Here is a 19,433-nt window from a genome sequence, read left to right as displayed (position 1 = left end):
ATGGGTTTGGCCTAACCACTAAGCAATACAGGTTGTTGTTCAGAGATACCCAAAAAGCTCAGACTCAGGACTGGACTGATTTTGTAGATTGTGCTACTAAGGCTCTAGTCGGTTGGCTACTTGGCAGCAAAGTACATGACTATACAGGATTGTATAATTTGATTATGAGGGAGCAGATCCTAAGTAATTGTCAGAACCAGCTTTTGCACCAGCACCTGGTGGACTCAGATCTGGCCTCTCCACAAGAATTGGGTAAGAGGGCAGACAAATGGGTCAGAACCAGGATTAGGCCTAAGAATCAGGGTAATGACCAAAAGAAGGATACTTCCAAGGCTCAAGAGAAAGGTGAGGATAAACCAAAAGAAAAGTCTCCCCAAGGGCCCCAAAACTCCAAGGATGGGGGTGGGTCCCAAAACACTTCCTCTATCCCAAAGAAACCTTACTGCCATGCCGGTAAGCAGACTGGCCACTGGAAAAAAGATAGTTGTTGTCCAAAGATTAGCAATAAAGAAAATATACCTCCAAGTAAAGCTCCAACACCCCCTGTTACTATTAGTAGTAATCTCCCAGGTAGTGGGAGCACCCCCAAGAATTTGGCTGGGTTTACTTTTGGAACACAGGTGGATTCTGGCCTAACCATGTCCCCTACAATAGCTAATCTTGTCTGTGAAAATGGCATGGGGTTTGCCAATTTTACTGATTGCCCAAACACTTTGAGCAAATACAGACAGGAACCCCTCATCAATGGTCAAAAAGTTGAGGCCTATAGAGACACAGGGGCTAGTATCACTATGGTGACTGAGAACCTAGTCCTCTCAAGGCAACTTTTACCTGGTGCCACATATCAGGTGACCAATATTGATGGAGTGCAGAAAACTCATCCCATGGCAGTAGTAAATCTCAGCTGGGGAGGTGTCACTGGCCCAAAGAGAGTGGCAGTGTCAGCAAAATTGCCTGTAGATTGTCTACTTGGGAATGATTTAGAAATCTCAGCCTGGGCTGAGGTAGAACAAGAAACCTATTCTAAAATGGTAAATGTCCATGGAAAGGTTAGTGGGGCTGTGATGGCCACAGCCCCAATCCAAGATGTCCTCCCTGAAAAGGTTGGTAGGGCTGTGCAAGACTCAGTCCCATCTTCAGCAGAATCCCTTCCTGAACAAGTTAGCAGAGCTGTTATGGTAACAGCCCATACACAAACTGAGTCCCTTCCTGAAAAGGTTGGTGGGGCTGTGATGGCCACATCCCAAACTCAAACTGATTCCTGTGTTGTGAAGCCTGAAACTATGGATCACTCCACACAAACAGAGAGCATTGAGGAGGAAGAGAAATCTCCCTCCCACCAGACATTAGGAAAGGATCAGCCTCCTCAGGGAACTGATCTTACCCCTTGTGAAGAAACTGCCCCAGAGGTAGTCAGGCCTAGCCTGGCAGAGCCCCTGATGTCAGTGGACCCTTCCAAGGCGGGACCCAGTCTGGAGCAGGTAACCTGCCCCTCTCTACCCTGCCTCAGTCAGCCCAGGGCTGCAGAGGTCAAGGAGGTCAGTGAGCCCCAAAGGGCCCCCTGTCAAATAAAACACCCTCATCAGCAGATTAGGGGCACCAGAGCTAGCAGCACTAGCAAGGTAAAAACTTTAAAAAAATACCTGAGGGATCCCCCTTACAATTAGTTAGGGACCTCCCCCAAATGGACACTGTTGGGCACAGCCAAACCTGGGACCCCAAGGCCCCAAACCTGACCTGTCCCTCCAGTAAGCCAACAGAAGGGACCCAGCCTCCAGCTGTAGGCAGCCAGAGGTTGACCCTGAGAGCACAGTGCAACTCAGTCAAGGAAAGAAAGGCACACATGGTGGATAGTGATTGGAGGAAGCTGAGCCCTACATTAGTGGAGTCTCACTTCAGTACTCCATCTCAACACCAGCCTTTTACTTTGCCAAAACACACCACAGGTAGTGATTCCCTATGGTGGAGACCCTCTTATACCCCTAGGGTCAGGGATTGCTTAGTGGACCATGAGACAGGGGGTAACCATGCTAGTGCAGGTACTTCCTTATATGGCCACTTAGGCAATATAGGCTTACTTGGTCAAGGATAGCCTTATCTCCTTTCGTTTGGGGGGGGGTTATGTAGGAAGGTGGATACCTGACTATGGTTACCCCAGATTTTTGCCTTGTGTTTAGCTGGTTTTTGACTTAGTTGGCCTGGGGCCCTGCTATTCGCCCCAGGCCAAGTTCTGGCGACGGGGGTAGCATTCCACCCTTCTAGAGGGAGAAGACATGTTACTTTACTTAAAACGCGGTTAATCCTAACCAGAGCATCAGCATCACAAAATGGATGCTTCTGCCCCGACACAAGTCTGGCCTCCTGCTGCTGACCGAAACCTGGCAGGGGAGGCTTGGACAAAGAGTTTCCTGTCACAGGGAGGTGTTACACCACCCCAGACAGGAGATAGTGGATTGGAGCAGGGAGGGTTGAAAGAAACTAGACACTGCCTGGGGCACACAAGGTGTCCCATGGAAAATCCAGTCAAACCAGTTCTTGGGCACTCCAGCCCCAGCGCGAAACTGGACAAAGGGAAAGGGGTGTAACCACCCCCTTCCTGGGCCCCACCCATAGGAGGGACCTAGCAGGTAATCCAGCCCCTTGATTTGGAATAAAGGTAGGAGCTGTGCCAGTGCATATCAGATTATCCTGACTGAAACTTATGAAACGGAACTCTGGACCCTTCGACATCCCACTCGACGTGGAAGACTGAAGAATCTCCCTTGTGGTCAAGGAGTGACCACCCTGTGCAAACAGGCACCATCCAGCGCCCAATGGTTTGCTTTGTTGCAGTTCCTGCCAGAACTTGAGCAACAGAGATCAACAAGACCCAGCTCCCCCAATTTCCAGCAGCCCGATCCACAGTCCCAGCAAATCTGAAACCCGTGTAGGCGACGTGAAGCGTGGAGCCAGCCATCTTGGAAAAACTACCAAGTGCTGACCGTGCAGCTCCCGAGGCTCCCTCGAAGCTGTGCCTTGGAGTTTGAAAAGCCCCAGCCCCGAGCAGCTTTTGCACCAAAGATCTTCCCTCCACACTCACCGAGTGCTGCGTGGGGCCCTTTTGCATTTTCCTGCTTGACGCATTGGTCCGGTCACTTGCCCATTGGCTAGTGGCCCCAATTCTAATGATCCTTTAAATTTACACTGCTGGTCTGGTTGCTCCAGACTTGCCTTCGCTCCCCTGAAAAGGAGCACTCTGTCTGACCTTGCTGGTCCAAACAAGAAGTGATCTTCCAATCCTGCGTGGGTTGCCCTTGCCAAGGCTTGTTAACTCTGATCCGGAAGCTAACACCACCGACAGCGAGAGCCTTTGTGGGACAGCTTGTGATCCACTCCTGGACATTCTCGATGCCCCAGAGTCCACGTGGCAGCAGAGACAAGCTTCCCCTCAAGCACCTGATTGCGCCCGACATTGGCTGGTTCCTTCCTGGTTCCATCCTGGTCACTGCTGACTGACCCAGACTCTGTCCCCTCTGCTTTCAGGTACTCTACTTCTTCGATCCACCCTTGGATCCAACCGGACTCTGCTCTCCTGGCCGCCTGCAGCACTTTCATCTCCAGGCTCCATAGATCTACACGACGAAACCTGACACACTTTGGCACCTATGCACCCGCTTCCTGTGGGTGAGGTAAGGATCTAACACCGGTGTTCCTGTAGTGGTTTACACCTCTAGTGTTGTAGTTTAAAGTGTGGTAATTCTATTCCAGTCGGAAGACTCCAAAAACTGTAACTCGATAACTTTTACGCACCATTGACTTTGCATTGGTGCATGCGTGTGCTTTTAGCGCTACACCCGATTCCCGCGGGCTACTCCCGTCCTAACTGCTGTTAGTCCAGTGTAGTCCCAGCAATTCCCAAGGCTCCAGGCCTTACCACTGTTCGTAAAGTGATACTTATACCACTTTTTTGATATATGGTTTGAGTGGCCACCGGCCTCATCCATAATTGTGCAACTTTCATATGTTATACTGTGCTTTTGTTTAAACGCTTGTGCTTCTATACTCATAAAGAGTACAGGGGATTATTCTAGTAATAAATACATATATTTTTATAATATATAACTTGTGTGGTGTCCTTTCATTTGATATTACAGGATTGCATATGGTAAAACAGCTGGCTTCACATGCCCTCTTGAGTTTAGCCTGAAGGCTGCTTAGTCCATGCTACCATTAGGATAGCTTGTATTTTAAGGTTGACTTACAACCACCACCATAAGGGATTGTTTGGACTGATACAAGGTGCCCCCAGAATTGGAGACATCATACATCAGGCCAACTTCTCACACCACTAGACTTATACATGTGCATGCATTATGGTATGGAAGGAGTATTCTGGCTACAAGACGTGCCTGACATATGAACTGTAAATTATGGGTGCATCAGGATGATTCCTGAAAGCATGTCTGACATCTGTAACAGATTTAACCTCTGCTGGCACATTAAAATTGAAAGAAACAAGGAGAGGTATGCTGTTCCTAAGGGAGATCATGAAAACAGACCAAAGGAGGGAAGAGAACCAAGTGGGTGAAGGATCAGAGGGGGGAGTGCTCCAATAAGGAGCAAGGACCCTCACACCCCCGAGATGTCATGCTTCATCATAGGACAGCTCCTCGTTGGGCCGGCACTGCAATGCCCAACGGGCCCTTCAGGGGGGCTCTTTGCCAGAGGTCTTTAGATTGGAATGGCAGGAGGCCCGATGTGTGGGGGTGGATGACTAGAGTGTGTGCAGAACGGGTTTTAAAAATAGCTATCGGTGCTCCAGGGAACCTTTATTGACTGGGCACTATGCTATGGTTCAAAAGACTGGAGAAGTCTTGGCTGGCAGGAGGAATTCAACCTGTTACAGCTCAATGTGTGTTATCATGAAGGTGAGTGAATTAAAAGGTTGACATGTTTTACGCCAAAAATACTCCATGTGGATGTGTGGCGTTTCTTCAGGACCGGGTTTAGAAAACCTGATCTACTCTTGAATGTAGATGGCGGTCTTCGGGGTATCCTAAGTTGTACCGTCCCTAATAAATGGATTCAAGTCAATCCAAAAGGTTGGGGGAGTTGGGGGGAGACAAGCAAGTGAGTTATCCTTCTTGCAAACCTGGAAGGGAAAGGAGGAGATGTGAGAAGTTGGTCTGGCATATGCTGTCCACTATTCTAGTGGGCACCTTGCACCAGTCTAAACGACCCTTATTGATGGTAGGTTTAAGACAACCTTTATAGAAAGCTATCCTAGAGGTAGCTGTGGAGAGCAGCCTTCAGGCTAAGTATTCAAGGAATGTAGGAATGTAGAGCAGCTTGTTTTACCAGTCTATAATCTCGTGAATGACCAAAAGAAAGGAGAACCACACCAGGTATATATATAAAATATATGTATTTATTCTAAACACATCCCTCTAGTCTCTTAATGAGGCTAGAGGCAAAAGTACATTCAGTAAACTTAATTAGCACACATTGAAGTAGCACAATATAGGTTGATCCCTAGGGGCGTACCAAACCATATATTAAGAAAGTGGTATAAGAACCACAACTGTCATTGAGACAAGACCTAGAGCCTGTAGAACTGCTGGGGCCACCAGGAACCACCCAAGGTAGTGCCACAGGGGACCCATGGGGACGCTTGCAGTGTCTAAGCACAGCCGCGAATCACCATTAGCTCCTATGGGGAAAATCGCAGTTAGAATTTTAAAGATAAAGGACACTTAGAAGAGGACTTAAAACAAACCCCTTTAGAACTAGGAGGTTCTAGAGTCAACACCCACGGGAGCACCGGAGTACTCGAGTTATCTCACCCAGGGAAGCCGGGTGCATAGGTGTCTTTTCGTGTTGGGTTTCGTCGTCGTTTTCAATGGCGATTTGCTGCAAAGTGCTGCTGGCGTCCAAGTGGAAAGTGTCTGGGTGGATCCAAACCTGGATCAAGGATGAGAAGAACCTGAAAGCAGAGGGGACAGAGTCTGGGTCACTTGCCAGCGACCAGGAAGATGACGAGCGGATGCCCACTGATATCTGGTGATTTCAGGTGAAGAAGGTGCAGCTTGACTCTTCAGCCACGAGGACCAGAAGGCATCCACAATGACCAGGTGCTGGATTCGAGCTGACCCATGAAGGATGTCATGTGCTGCGGTGTCGGTTTCCGGATTGGACCCAACAAGCCTTGGCAACAGCAACCCACGCAGGAAGTAGAAATCGGCTAAGGTGCAGGCCAGCAAGGTCTGAGGGACTCTCCACGCAGTGGAGAGTCAGGGCACGTCTGGAGCAACCAGGGAAGCCCAAGGAAAAGTAGAGTTACCTTCGAGGGGACCCACCAGTCGACCGACCAGGGATCGCAAAGGGTCCTTGAGCAGTAATGCCAGAAACGGGCTCACGGAACACTTGTGGAGTGTAGGCCCACAATCTTTGGTGCAGATGGTGCTCGGACTACAATTAGCCTAATGCACAACTTCAGGAAAGCTCGGGAAGTCGATGCACTCGCAAATGTGCACATGTCCAGGAGTTCCGGTTCCACGCCACTCATGAAGGCTGCGGGTCTCAGCTTTGCTGGGATCTCGTGTCAGCCTCTGAGAAGTCTGGAAGTCCGTGTCCTGAATCGCAAATACTTCGGGGTCCGGCTGGAGCTTTGGAAATGCAGACTGACAAGATACTTCTTTGGTGCCTGCTTGAGTAGGGGAGTCACTCCTTGACCACAAGGGAGATTCTTCAGTCCTCTAGTCGATATAGTGTGTCGAAGTTCAAGGATTCAGCTTCAGAGTTTCATCCAGGTATAATCTAAAATCTTGTTGCCAGGGGTCCCTTACTTATACTAAAGAAAGGGGTTGGACATACTCTGGGGGCCCACCTATGGGAGGGTCTGAGGAGAGGGGTGGTTACACCCCTTTCCCTTTGTCCAGTTTCGTGCCAGAGCATGGGCTGAGTGCCCCTGCAACCGGTTTGAACTGGGGTATGCACAGGGACACCAAGTGTGCCCCAGGCATTGTCTGAAAAGCATTCTCTGAATGCACCCACCCAGCCCCAATACACTAAAGCCTGTCTGGGAGGTGGTTACACCTCCCTGTGACAAGAAATCTATTGGCCTACCTTGCCGGAGTTTTGTCCAGCAGCAGGAGGTCAGACTTGTGGCTGTGCCATCCATTTGTGTGATACCAGGGTTCTTTTAAACTATTACCGGGCAGACCAGTGTGTACATGTCTTCTCCCTCTAGAGGGTGGAATCCTACCCCCGCCACCAGGACTGGTGGGGTGGGGGGGAGGGGGTAGGATTCCAAAGTGCTTGACACCAAACACAACCTGTTTCCATTCAACCATTCAAAAGTTAGCATTTACCGCGAGGTTACAATGCACTTAAGAGTATATGGTCTGGCTGCATCACAGAATAGCTTCAGAGAATAGATTCCGAAAGCTGCATAGGGGTCCTGCTCATGCATGGGCTTTCAGGATTGATAAGGCCTGCCATAGGAGTGACTGATAGGTTTATATGTGTTAGTGATTAAAGGTAGATATAGGTAACCTGTATCTTAGTAAGGGGTGCATGCACCACCTTACCCAGGCTGCAGTAGCAATCCTGTGGTGCCATTTTGGAAGGCTTCCCAGGGGTGGCATAATACATGCTTCAGCCCCTGGTAGGCCTCTGGGGTACTTATGCCTTTAGTACCTAAGGTACTACATACTAGGGACTCACAAGGGTACTCCAGTAACCAATCTGTAGTGTACCTAAAGTACATGCAATCAAATTAGAGAGGAAGCAGCTAGGCTGGGGTCCTGGATAGCAGGGCCCCAGCCAGACTAAAGTCGAGAAACAGTGAAACACCAGCAAAAAAGTGTTGGTAACCATAGTAAGCAGATCCTACTCTCCTACAGGAGACAAAAAGGGAAACAAGATACAGCCATCAAATTATCATTAAGAACTCATGGACTATAAATCGGAACTAGTGAAATTCACATCCCTTCCTTAACCAAGATGTGACTAGCAGTGGTCATATTGAAGACCCAACTCGTGAGGTAGCACCAGTGTCTGTGTCACAACAGGTGCAGGACACACAAAAATGACAAGTAAATACAAACAGAAAACTAGCAAAAAGCATACTGTTTACATACCCAATGACTCTGTAGCGGACGCAACAGCAAACTTGTAGTAGTGTGTCTACGGGCGCATCCTGTTAGGAATGGTAGAGCCCTTCCAGGGTTGCCCTTGGTCAATACTAACTCAGAGGAGGAAACTCACCTCTGGGAGAGAGGGCTAGAACTTCAGCCAGGATCTCTACGGTAATCTACAGTAGTAGCCGATGCAAGTAACCTAGAGAAAGGTGGAGCCAAAAGTGAGGACTATGGTGCTGGCTCGAATCACAATGGAACAGGGTAAGTCCGGTAAACAATTGGTGTGACGATGGGTTAGGTATATCTAGTAATATCCGGTATCCCTGGTGGTGACACTGGGGACGGGAGGGCCACAGGAGGGTGGCCCAGTGCCCCATGTCACCGGCTAACTCCAGGCTGTACACCTCCCAGCCACGAAATGATGGTACTTACTAAAGTAGTGGACCAAGGTCCAGTGGGTAAACGGTTAGGGTGGTTGTGGGTACAATGTGGCTGTTCTTATCTGGTAGCCCTAGTAGCTGTACTCGAAAAAGGCGGGACGGAAAGAGAGCTGCTCATGACTCTGTCTGAGGCTCGCACCAGGCTGCGCGACTATTAGCCTCGTAATATTAGGACAATGTGCAGGTTCTGAAAAGTGAGGGTGGGAAGGGCTCTCTGTCTGAGAACTGCTGGCTGTGAGAAACAGGTAGTTACAAGTGCCGGCTGCTCCTTGCCACGTATTGGTGCCCCTATCCTCATAGGAGGTCGGATGACCGGGTCTGTTTGGGTGGAAAACAATCCTCTAAGACTAGGGACTACAAAGAACAGGCACAAGCCCTATCCACACATCTGGTAGCAAGACACTATCCACAGGACGTGGTAACTAGAGCTAATAAGCAAGCATGTAACAAGAACAACAGGGGCGGGCTCCTTGAGACACACAATCGCCCTGTCAGTGATGCAATAACTTGTTACATCATTCACACCACAATCCAACACAATACAGAAAATATTCAAAAATCATTGGCCAATCGTGCACACATGAGATCTGTCTCGAGCAACCCTGCGCTTTGCCTTTAAACGCATGTCCAACATCAAGGACAACATGGTATACGCCAGGTCCCGTCCGACTTGCTCACCGCACCAACTCTGGGGGCTCCCCCAAGTCAAGGGTCACTTTCCTTGTGGTTCGTGGAGCGGGTGCCCATTCACATGCCCATCAAAAGTGAAACTCTCTTCCACCTTCACATGGACCCAGATGACACATACGAATTGCAACACTTGCAATTGTATGTACGTGATTACCTGCCCATAGAACTATATTGGCATGGCAACCAGGACAGCTAAGACCTGGATAACAGAGCATAGGAGCAACATCAGGTGTGGTAGGACTACCACCAAGATGCTCTCTCACTATATCGGACACCAACACACTCATGATATCAAGTGGACGATATTGGAAGCGTTTGCCAATATTGCCCAACAGGCCCTTTCCAATAAAGAACAACACTGGATATTTCGCTTTTCCACTAGCTTCACAGGGCTCAACGATGATATCCCCTGGGCAGAGGTTAATCAATGAGTACCCATGGCTACTAGCTTGCGGTAGAGACAGACGTGGAATGAAAGGTCACCAGCCACATACTGGGGGGCAGGAATTTTTAAAAAGTGTTATTCGCAAGAGCCAGACCCAGGCACATCTAACACAGATCATTTTCAGTAGTTAAAGCCTGCTGGGGGGCCTACTCCAGGAGATTACAAATGGATGCGCCGTATTTGTCGGCTCACCCTATGTAGATAACAACACATCTGGCGACAGTGGCTGATAATCATGCCACGCAGGGGTGGCACCAGGCTTGGATCACCACGAAGGGCGGCATATAAACTTAAGGTAAGCTTCTCACATTCGACAACAAAGCAGAAAACAATGGCTTGAATAGGGGCCAGTTGCTGACATGTGAAGCACTACGAAGGGCCCACTGGCTAGAATGTTTGACGCAGCTGAAGACAGCCATATTAACGGCACTCCCCTTAACACTGACTTAATTAGAGGCTGGAGCCAGAGAGCCCTAATCCTCCTTGGAAATGCTAATGCTAGCTTGAACGCAGAGCGGTGCAGAGTTGTGTTAACCAAAATTAATCCTAAACTGTCTGACATGGCTGATAAGGAGACCGCTCAGAATCCTAAAGGGTTACTATCTGGTGAGGATCTCGTAAAGTCTTTTGGCAAGTATGTTTCAACCTTTACGGCTTTAGTTAAGGCCCAACAAAACATGTGTAAGGTTTTTAATAATAACCTTTTTGGTCGGGCCAGAAGAAGGGGCCTCTCTAACGGCCGATTTAACCAAAGGCCCTCCTCAAGATCACGCGGTTTCGGAAGAGGCTTTCAGCAATTCAACAACTCGCAGTTCTATCCCCAGAGAGGACGAGGCATGCGCTCAAGAGGATTTAGATCTCGCAGTCAATCCTCCTCCGACATTACACCAAGTGAGTGTTATAGCCCCTCCTTGCCCTCTTTCTTCTCCCTAGAGGTGGGAGGGAGACTCAAGTTCTTTTTTCAGAACTGGAAGATCGTCACTCAAGATCCTTGGGTCTTGAACACCGTCAAGGGTTTTAAAATAGACTTTACAGAAATTCCTACTCACTCATCTCTTCCAAAAAAAATTCCAGCCCCCTCAGAACAGCAAAAAATAATAGAAGAGATCTCCTCTATGCTCAAGAAAGGTGCAATCATGGAAGTTTCCCCAGAAGAACTGAGGTTCATAAGCACCCTGTTCCTGGTAGAGAAAAAAGACAAAGGGTGGAGACCCGTTATAAATTTAAAACATCTCAACACATTTTTGGTGCAATGGTACTTCAAAATGGAAGGAATTCCTCTCTTAAGAGATCTTCTTCTGGAAGGAGACTGGATAGTAAAACTAGACCTGAAGGTTGCCTACTTCACCATTCCTATGACTGAAATCCATCAGCCTTTTCTCCAATTCCTTTGGAAAGATCGATTGTACAAGTTCAAAGCCCTCCCATTCTGACTTTCTTCAGGCCCTTGGTGCTTTACCAAGGTTATGAGACCAATCGCCTCTTTTTTAAGAGAAAGAGGAATCTGTTTAATCATCTACCTAGATGACATTTTAATTATGTCTCAAGATCTTTCACAAATTTCTCAAGATCTAAAAACAGTTATGAACCGTCTGGAAAATCTAGGCTTCATCATCAACAAAGAGAAATCAGTATTAACTCCTTCAAGATCGATGGAATTTTTGGGTTTTGCTGTGGACACATCCAGATGTCTCCTTCTTCCTTCCAAAAAAATTACCAAAAATCAAAAAAGAAATTTGTTGTGTACTGAAACAAGAAGACTTTCCCCTCAGGGTGCTGGCCAGACTTCTCGGTCTTCTCTCCTCCTCTATCCAATCAATCTTTCCTGGCCCTCTGAATTATCAAGCCCGACAAAGAGTGAAAGCGAGAGCCCTAAGATCTGGTCTTTGGTACGAAGATCACGTCTCTCTAGACCTGGATGCCAAGCTAGAACTGAATTGGTGGCTGGAAAACCTGGAAGCTTGGAACGGAAAAGCGATTTTCGGTTCGAAACCCAAAATCGTTTTGGAGTCAGATGCTAGCCTGCACGGCTGGGGAGCCTGCCTTCTCGACCAGAACACCGGTGGAACCTGTTCTCTGGAAGAATCCTCTCAACACATAAATTACTTGGAACTCACAGCTGCTCTTTACACCTTGATGAGTTTCAAACACTCTCTTCAAGGAAGGTCAGTCTTCTTGAAGTTGGACAACATGTCTGCAGTAGCCTATATAAATCGTCTAGGCTGCACCAAGTCTGCGGACCTTTCAAATCTGCCCAAAAAACATTGGATGTTCTGTTTAGAACACAAAATCGCTCTGAAAGCAGAATACCTTCCTGGGAAAACCAACATCTCAGCGGATTGGAACTCGAGATTTCTCCTAGACCGCAGGCAGCGATTGGAAACTCGATGTTTCCATTTTCAACTGTCTCAACAAAGTTTGGGGACCCTTGCAAATAGATCTTTTCGCAAGCAGACTAACATTTCAACTGAAAAAATACTTCAGCTGGATGCCCGATCCTGGAGATCTAGCTGTGAACGCCTTTCTCCAGTCCTGGAAAGACCCGAGAGCCTATGCCTTTCCCCCCTTTGCCATGATCCAAAAGGTTTTACAGAAAGTGAGAATCGAACAATGCTCCCTTATTCTAGTAACTCCCTTCTGGCCTTCCCAGGCTTGGTTTCCAACGGCTCTGGAACTGGCTTGCGACATCCCCTTCCTAATTCCTTCATGGTTCATCTCCTAACAGACATATATGGCGGAATTCACCCTCTGATCCAGACAGGGAGTTTGAACCTTCTTGCTTGGAGAGTGTCAGGAGATCAAACGAGATCTCAGGACTTTCGTCTCCAGCTTCAACTCTCCTCTCAGAGTCATGGTCTCCTGGCACCTACTACAGATACAACAACATTTGGAGAACCTGGGTTCGTTGGTGCGTGGAAAGGAACATGGATTCCCTTAAGGCACCTATTGTAGACATAGTTAATTTCCTCTGTGAACAATGTGATAGGGGTCTTAGCTATTGCTATAGATCAGCTATATCTGCTGGTCATACTCTTGTGAATGGTAAGACGGTAGGTAAAAATGTTATCATTTGCAGAGTTATGAAGAGCATCTGTCTAAGAAGACCCCCTAAACCAAAGTATGATTCTCTTTGGGATGTTAAATGAATCTTAGACCTTTTCAATAGTTGGCTCGATAACAATTTCCTTAACAGAAAATTCCTCTCAATCAAACTTGCTACTCTTTTATGTCTTATTTCTTTTCGAAGAGTCTCCAACGTCAAAGCATTAGAGATTTGTAATATGTCCTATAACATGTTTGGTGTGAAGTTTAAAATTTATAGAAGAACTAAAACTATGTCCGATTCTATTTTCTATCCTCGCTTTGACTCCTGCCCTAAACTTTGTGTGGTTGATTGTTTAAGAGAGTACGATCACAGAATGTCTCTTCTTCGACCCCCTGATGTCAAACAGTTACTTATTTCCTTTGTTAAACCACATAAAGCTATTTCTTCTACTTCCATTGCCAGATGGGTTAAAACAGCCATGAGTTTAGCAGGTATCGATTTACGTAAATATCAGGCCCACTCTCTTAGAGGTGTCATGGCCAGCAAATCCCTCTGGTCTGGTGGTAAGTTGGATGATATTCTTAAAGCTACTGATTGGTCAAATGCTAGCACATTTGCTCGACATTACTGTAAGCCTATAGAACTTACGTCTGACGTAGTCCTACAAAGCTACCAACATGCATAATGTAGCCTCTGTTCTTGTAATGAAATTGCGATTCTCCTATTACCATGACTAGAGAATCTGGATTTCATTAAAGACACGGAGGCTCACATTATCCCACCCATACCTCCCTGGGATATGTTCCTTTATATTTGCTTACTTTGTTTACAGCTTTGGCTCAATAATCTGTATTACTTTTTTATTATCTTACTTACAGTTCTAACATATTGATTTATATGTATTGTGATACAAATGTTATTGTTTTATTTATTTGGTTTGGTTTTCTCCAAATTTACATTTTTTTCTCTCCCTTTCAGATAATCCTTCTTAATTTCGAGATGATTGGATCCTTCTACAGTTTTACCGTCTTTGAATATTTTCACCTGAAGTTCTTCTGAAGTTGTTTGGATATTTTGAACTTTATTGTATTTTACAGACTTCTCTGAATTTCCACATTTAAAAGAGGTAGACTCATGTTGGCTCATGCCCTTTATCTATTCTGAATGTTCTTTTATGGAACCTTTTAACTATGATGTATGCGGCTGCTTAGAGACTGCATTAAACGATTATGCATAATGTGAGCCTCCGTGTCTTTAATGAAATCCAGATTCTCTAGTCATGGTAATAGGAGTATCGCAACTGGTGGGGAGGAGACACTGACTACACTAATGACACATAGGATACAACGCAAAGCACTGCACTGAGCCCTGGATCACACATTCTATGTGGTCACGAGTGCCCTGAAGACTAAATGGGAACAAAAATAACAGGAGGACTATCTGATAAAGAATGGGGGAATCCTGGAAAATACCAAAACTGTCAAGGTTGTACTCCTCAGGGTCCGGATGATGCAATAAGAGGTCCACCTTTCGACATCTCCAACTCCCATTAAATAATACGGAGTATTGGAGCCATCAAATGATGGAAACGGTAGGCTGGGGACAGCGGGGAGAATAACCTAAAAAACAAGAACACAGGTGAAATACAGGTTCATGCAACACTACTCTCAATAGGTCTCATTATGTCATTATCTACGTTGTCCACTTTGACTTGTATCACAACTGTCCCAAGCTTCAGGCACCAATTCTAATTATCAGTCAAACCTGGATCTGTTGATAGAGACACAAAGAGAACAACAGATTAACATCCTGCACTCACCGTGAAACAGAGCATTCAACACTTCATGAGCTCTGCATACATGCCGGTTCAATTAGATAGAGGTTGTGGAAAAAATAAGAAAATAAACAAGGCTTCAATTCAACAATTGTATACAAAAAGAGGGAGAAACAGATCACAAAGATTAGTAGGGCAAAATTTCCACTGCAACAAAGAGTGGAAGGTCCAGCCACAGTTGATGCCCTAAGTGATAATGTTTTACAAAAGAGAACCGGGCTGTTCCTGGAGAGGTTGTGTGTGTAAGGTCACAGGGGTGTGAGAGTGTAGTGGCCGACTCAATGGAGTCCTACCATGGGGTATCCATTGTGTTGGATATAATGGCCTCACACACCTTTGCAGGTGTCATGCTTCATCATAGGCAGTGCCCCTCGTTGGGTAGGCGGTGCAATCCCCAACGGGCATCACCTCAAAGAGGGGCTCTTTAGCGGAGATCTTTTAATCCAACTGCCTAAGGGTGAAGTGTGGGTGAGGCGCCAAACTACTGTAGACGGAGTAGTGAGTTAAAATGAAGTAATGGGTACCAGAAAACAACTTTATTCGGGTTGTGCCTTGCTTCAATTAAAATCAGAGACTAGTCTGTACTCGCTGGAAGGTTAAGTTTCTTAGCTCGAGACTAGACTAGGAAGTGAAAAGGTGTGGTCGACATGTTTCTCGCTAAACATATATTGACATGCGATTCATCAGGACCTAAAAACGGGTTAACGACTATCTCCAGCACATGATCTATTAAAGTATCAGTCATTCATCACAAATTCTGGAATGAAGTACCTGTTTAACACTGTTTTTCTTGCCTGATGGTCAGGAATTATGTGTTACAACAGTACCCAGCGGGTCGCACATCGGGAGTGAAGCCTCTGTATCTAAGGTTCAATGCTCCCGTGTCCGTGCTGTCTCGCCTACCCCTCTCCGCTGGGACCGAGAAACATGTCGACCACACCTTTTCACTTCCTAGTCTAGTCTCGAGCTAAGAAACGTAACCTTCCAGCGAGTACAGACTAGTCTCTGATTTTAATTGAAGCAAGGGACCACCGAATAAAGTTGTTTTCTGGTACCCATTACTTCATTGTAACTGACTACTCCGTCTACAGTAGTTTGGCCCCTCACCCACACTTCACCCTTAGGCAGTTGGATTAAAAGATCTCCGCTAAAGAGCCCCTCCTTGAGGTGATGCCCGTTGGGGATTGCACCGCCTACCCAACGAGGAGCACTGCCTATGATGAAGCATGACACCTGCAAAGGTGTGTGAGGCCATTATATCCAACACAAAGGATACCCCATGGTAGGACTCCATTGAGTCGGCCACTACACTCTCACACCCCTGTGACCTGACACACACAACCCCTCCAGGAACAGCCCGGTTCTCTTCAATTCAACAATGTCGTTGTAAAAAATAAATCCAAAGGTGTAAAGCAAAGTCTCATGCACTAAACACGTTCTTGAAGTACTCCAAAATGATAATCGAGCTAGGACACGAAAAGTCACTCTCTGAAAGCGCCTCTTTTCAGAGGACTCGAGACCGTAATCCCCAGCGTACTTCTACCTCGGAGTAGAATAGCTTATGAACACAGCGGTTTCCTCACCGCTTCAGTGAAATCGATCCTTCGGGCACACTGCGCCCCGACGAGCAAATACCTGGTGTCTGTTTCAATGAACAATTGGCCTTTGCTCAGGGAAACACGGAGTGCTGGAAGCACTCATTTGAGCACAAAACAGGCTGGAGAAGTCAGAGGCAACGGCTCGCACGATATGGAACGCAGAGCGCCCTCGCTTTCGAAGCCAAGCCAAACAAACAGAATTACGCACGTGATCGTACTTGCGGTACGTCCTAATAAGGACCCAAGCTCCGCCTCTTCCTTTGCAGGCCTTCTGGGACATGTAGTCCGACATCAAGTAGGCGCTATTGACGGCGATTCCTACCAGAAACAGCGAATAGGAACCCTGGCTTCAAATATAAGCGACTGCATTGTACCTACCTGTCCCCAGCACGACTAGCCCAACATATATCCAGGGCTTCCATCGAAATGCCCAAAATGTCATTCTGAGATGGCAGTCTTCTTACATGTGTATGGGAGAGCCCATTACACATATGTACTTACTAAACGGCCATACTTGAACTGCTGACTGGAAGAATGTTACACATCACTGTGGCGTGTGCTTACTGGGGCAGTTCATTAGACCAAGAAGGCCAAACATACATTCAAATTCATAGATTCGGCCTTGCTTCATGGAAAGGGGCAATAGAAGCATAGGAAGGCTTCGGGACCTGATGAACTGGAGCACTGCAGAGATAAACGTCCTAATGCCCACCCACAGGTAGATAAGGCAGGGAACCTCAGTAACCAATTGGGACACAATACTATGAGCATTGCAAACTAAATTTGATGAGATCCCCCATGAAAATAAGTTGATCAACCCACTGGCGTAACGAAAATTGAGGGGCCTCCCTGCAAGGTATTTAGAGGGCCCCCCTCCAGGCTCAATTAGGAGCTCTCCGGACAGAGTGCAGTGCCGAGGGGGCCCCCTGGAGCTTCGGGCCCCCCCGCACCTCGTGGACTGCGGGGGCCTGTGTTACGCCTCTGGATCAACCCATAAAACATCCACTGGTAAATTATGGATGGCAACCCACACATCCACTGATCATATGCGGTAACAGGAACTGAGAAGGGCTAGAGGAAGTGCTCAGGGAGGTAGCACTGGGTTGACCAGGAACACGATACTGGGTTGTCTGTTCAACCCAATACATATTGACATGAGTGATAAATGTCATGAGAAGACTAGAGGTGGGTTATATGCAGCTGGACAGGGTAAACAAACCGCGAATGTGCAGGTTTGGTTTGAACTTTGGTTATAATCTTGATGTTGTAAAACATCACAGCTCATATTTATTACATACATAGTTAACCAATGTACACACAAAGTGAATTTCCAGTTTATTCATAACATCTACAAATGCCACTGTAAAACTTGGTCCCCTTGATGAAAACTAATAAAGAGCTAAATTAATAAAAACTAAAGATGAGTTACGTCTTGCATGTTGCGAATTCAGATGTTCAAAGCCTGCGAAGAAAGTCTGGGAGATGCCGACACACTATCTATCAATCAATCAATCAGGGAATTGTGAAGCTCGCTGCTCACCTGTGAGGGTCTCAAGGCACTGGGGGGGGTTGGGGGGGGTACAACTCCGGGTTAGTCGAAGAGCCAGGTCTTTAGGCTCTTCCTGAAGGTGTACAGAGTAGGGGGGTTGTCTGATGTTGATAGGGAGCTCGTCAGGGCCGGACTTGGAACCAAAACCGGCCTTGGCAAAGAGCTCGACTGCCTCCCCCGGGGGATGGGGGTGCCGCCGAACTCTTTGCCAGGGCTGGTTCCGGATGTTTTTGTTACGCCCCTGTAACAAAATCGGTCCCCAGGGGGCCAAAAACAGCCCCCACCCGTGCGGCGCCACGGGGGATTGCCCGGTGCCCGCTACGGCCAGTCCGGGCCTGGAGCTTGTTCCAGGTCTTTGCCGCGATGTAGGAGAAGGATCTTCCATCTGTTCTTGCTCTGCGGAAGAGCAAGGTTTCAGCGAGGGCGAGGTGGCGGATCGGAGGTTTCTCTTAGGGTACGTTGAAGGACATTCTTCGGTTGAGATATTGGGGTCCGGTGTTGAGGAGGCATTTGAAGGTGTGGGTAAGTATCTTGAAGGTTACTCTCTTCTCGACGGAGAGCCAGTGGAGGTGTTGGGTTGAGGAAAAGTGTTTTTCTGATTAGCATCATCTGTACCGGGACTCCATTGTTTTTTCATTGCCATCTCGTGTCAAACACTTCCACACGACCCACCTGGTCATTTCTGCTGATGCCTGAGGAAAATCTAAACGGACACGACAAAAAACATCTTGCAGCCTGCATTTCTGCCCAGGAACTGTCGCACACCCATCCCCCAGTTCTTTGCAGTTCAACAGAAAGCCATGAGACACCCACGCCCTGTGTAAACAAGCTTGTTTTCCATCTCCTGCTCCCAGCCTGCTAAACATCCTTGACACCGTGATCAGGTTATCTAGACAATGGTCTGACTGTTGGGCCCTGATTAGGGTGATTAAACAATGACTTGAAGGACCGGGCTTTGATCAAGGCAATTGAACAAAGACCTGAAAAACTGAGTTGATCAAAGCCAAGTGAACAATGATCTGTGTACCAAGCCTTGACTAGGTCACTAACTACAAACATCTTCTGGATCTGGTTATCAACCGTAAACACAGCCCTGATTAAACAATGGTCTGACAGCCAAAAGACTGGGATGAAAAATATATAAAAGGCTTGTAAGTTACAGAGTGAAGTAGCAGCCTCCTGGGTTCTGTCTCTGACTAGCTTGGGACTCTGTTCCATAGCCCGGGCTATTGAAATAAATCTGGGTTCCTCCTGCAGACGAAGGCTCCTGTGTCTCCTTTTACTAAGTATGGAAGGTATGGAAGATTTTGGTGGTTCCCCCGCCGCCGAGACCCAGTAAGTGGGTTATCCCGGTTCTTCAGGGTGATGTGTTCTTGTCGAGGGATGCAGAGGACGAGTCTGGCTGCAGTGTTCTGTATGGTCTGTAGCTTGCAGAGCAGGGATTTGTTGATTTCAGCGAAGAGGGCATTTCCATAGTCCAGTCTGCTAGTTATGAGTGTGTGGGTGACTGTCTTTCTGGATTTGGAGGGGATCCATTTGAAGGTCTTGCGAAGGATGCGGAGGGTGTTGAAACAGGTGGAGGCAACAGCGTTATATATCGGTTCATGGTGACAGCGGAGTAGAGTATGATGCCGAGGTTCCAGGCGTGGTCGATGGGCGAACGGCCACCAGGTGTTGTCCCATGCAGAGTGGGAGGGTCTGATGACGAGGA

General features: G+C 47.3%; 1 protein-coding gene across 1 annotated transcript in view; it reads left to right on the top strand.

Annotated features, from left to right (window-relative positions):
• The window catches only part of MAP3K12 (mitogen-activated protein kinase kinase kinase 12), a 375,162-nt gene extending 361,319 nt beyond the window's left edge, over positions 1–13,843 (top strand). The window contains exon 14 of the mRNA XM_078687858.1: positions 13,720–13,843. Coding sequence (XP_078543984.1) covers positions 13,720–13,800 — 81 coding nt within the window. The 3' untranslated portion in view covers positions 13,801–13,843. The remainder of the gene's footprint in view (positions 1–13,719) is intronic.
• The last annotated feature ends 5,590 nt before the right edge of the window (positions 13,844–19,433 follow it).

This window comes from Lissotriton helveticus, chromosome 1_1 (assembly GCF_964261635.1).
Source record: "Lissotriton helveticus chromosome 1_1, aLisHel1.1, whole genome shotgun sequence".
Classification (NCBI taxonomy): Eukaryota; Metazoa; Chordata; class Amphibia; order Caudata; family Salamandridae; genus Lissotriton; species Lissotriton helveticus.
This window is presented reverse-complemented; position numbering and strand designations above follow the sequence as displayed.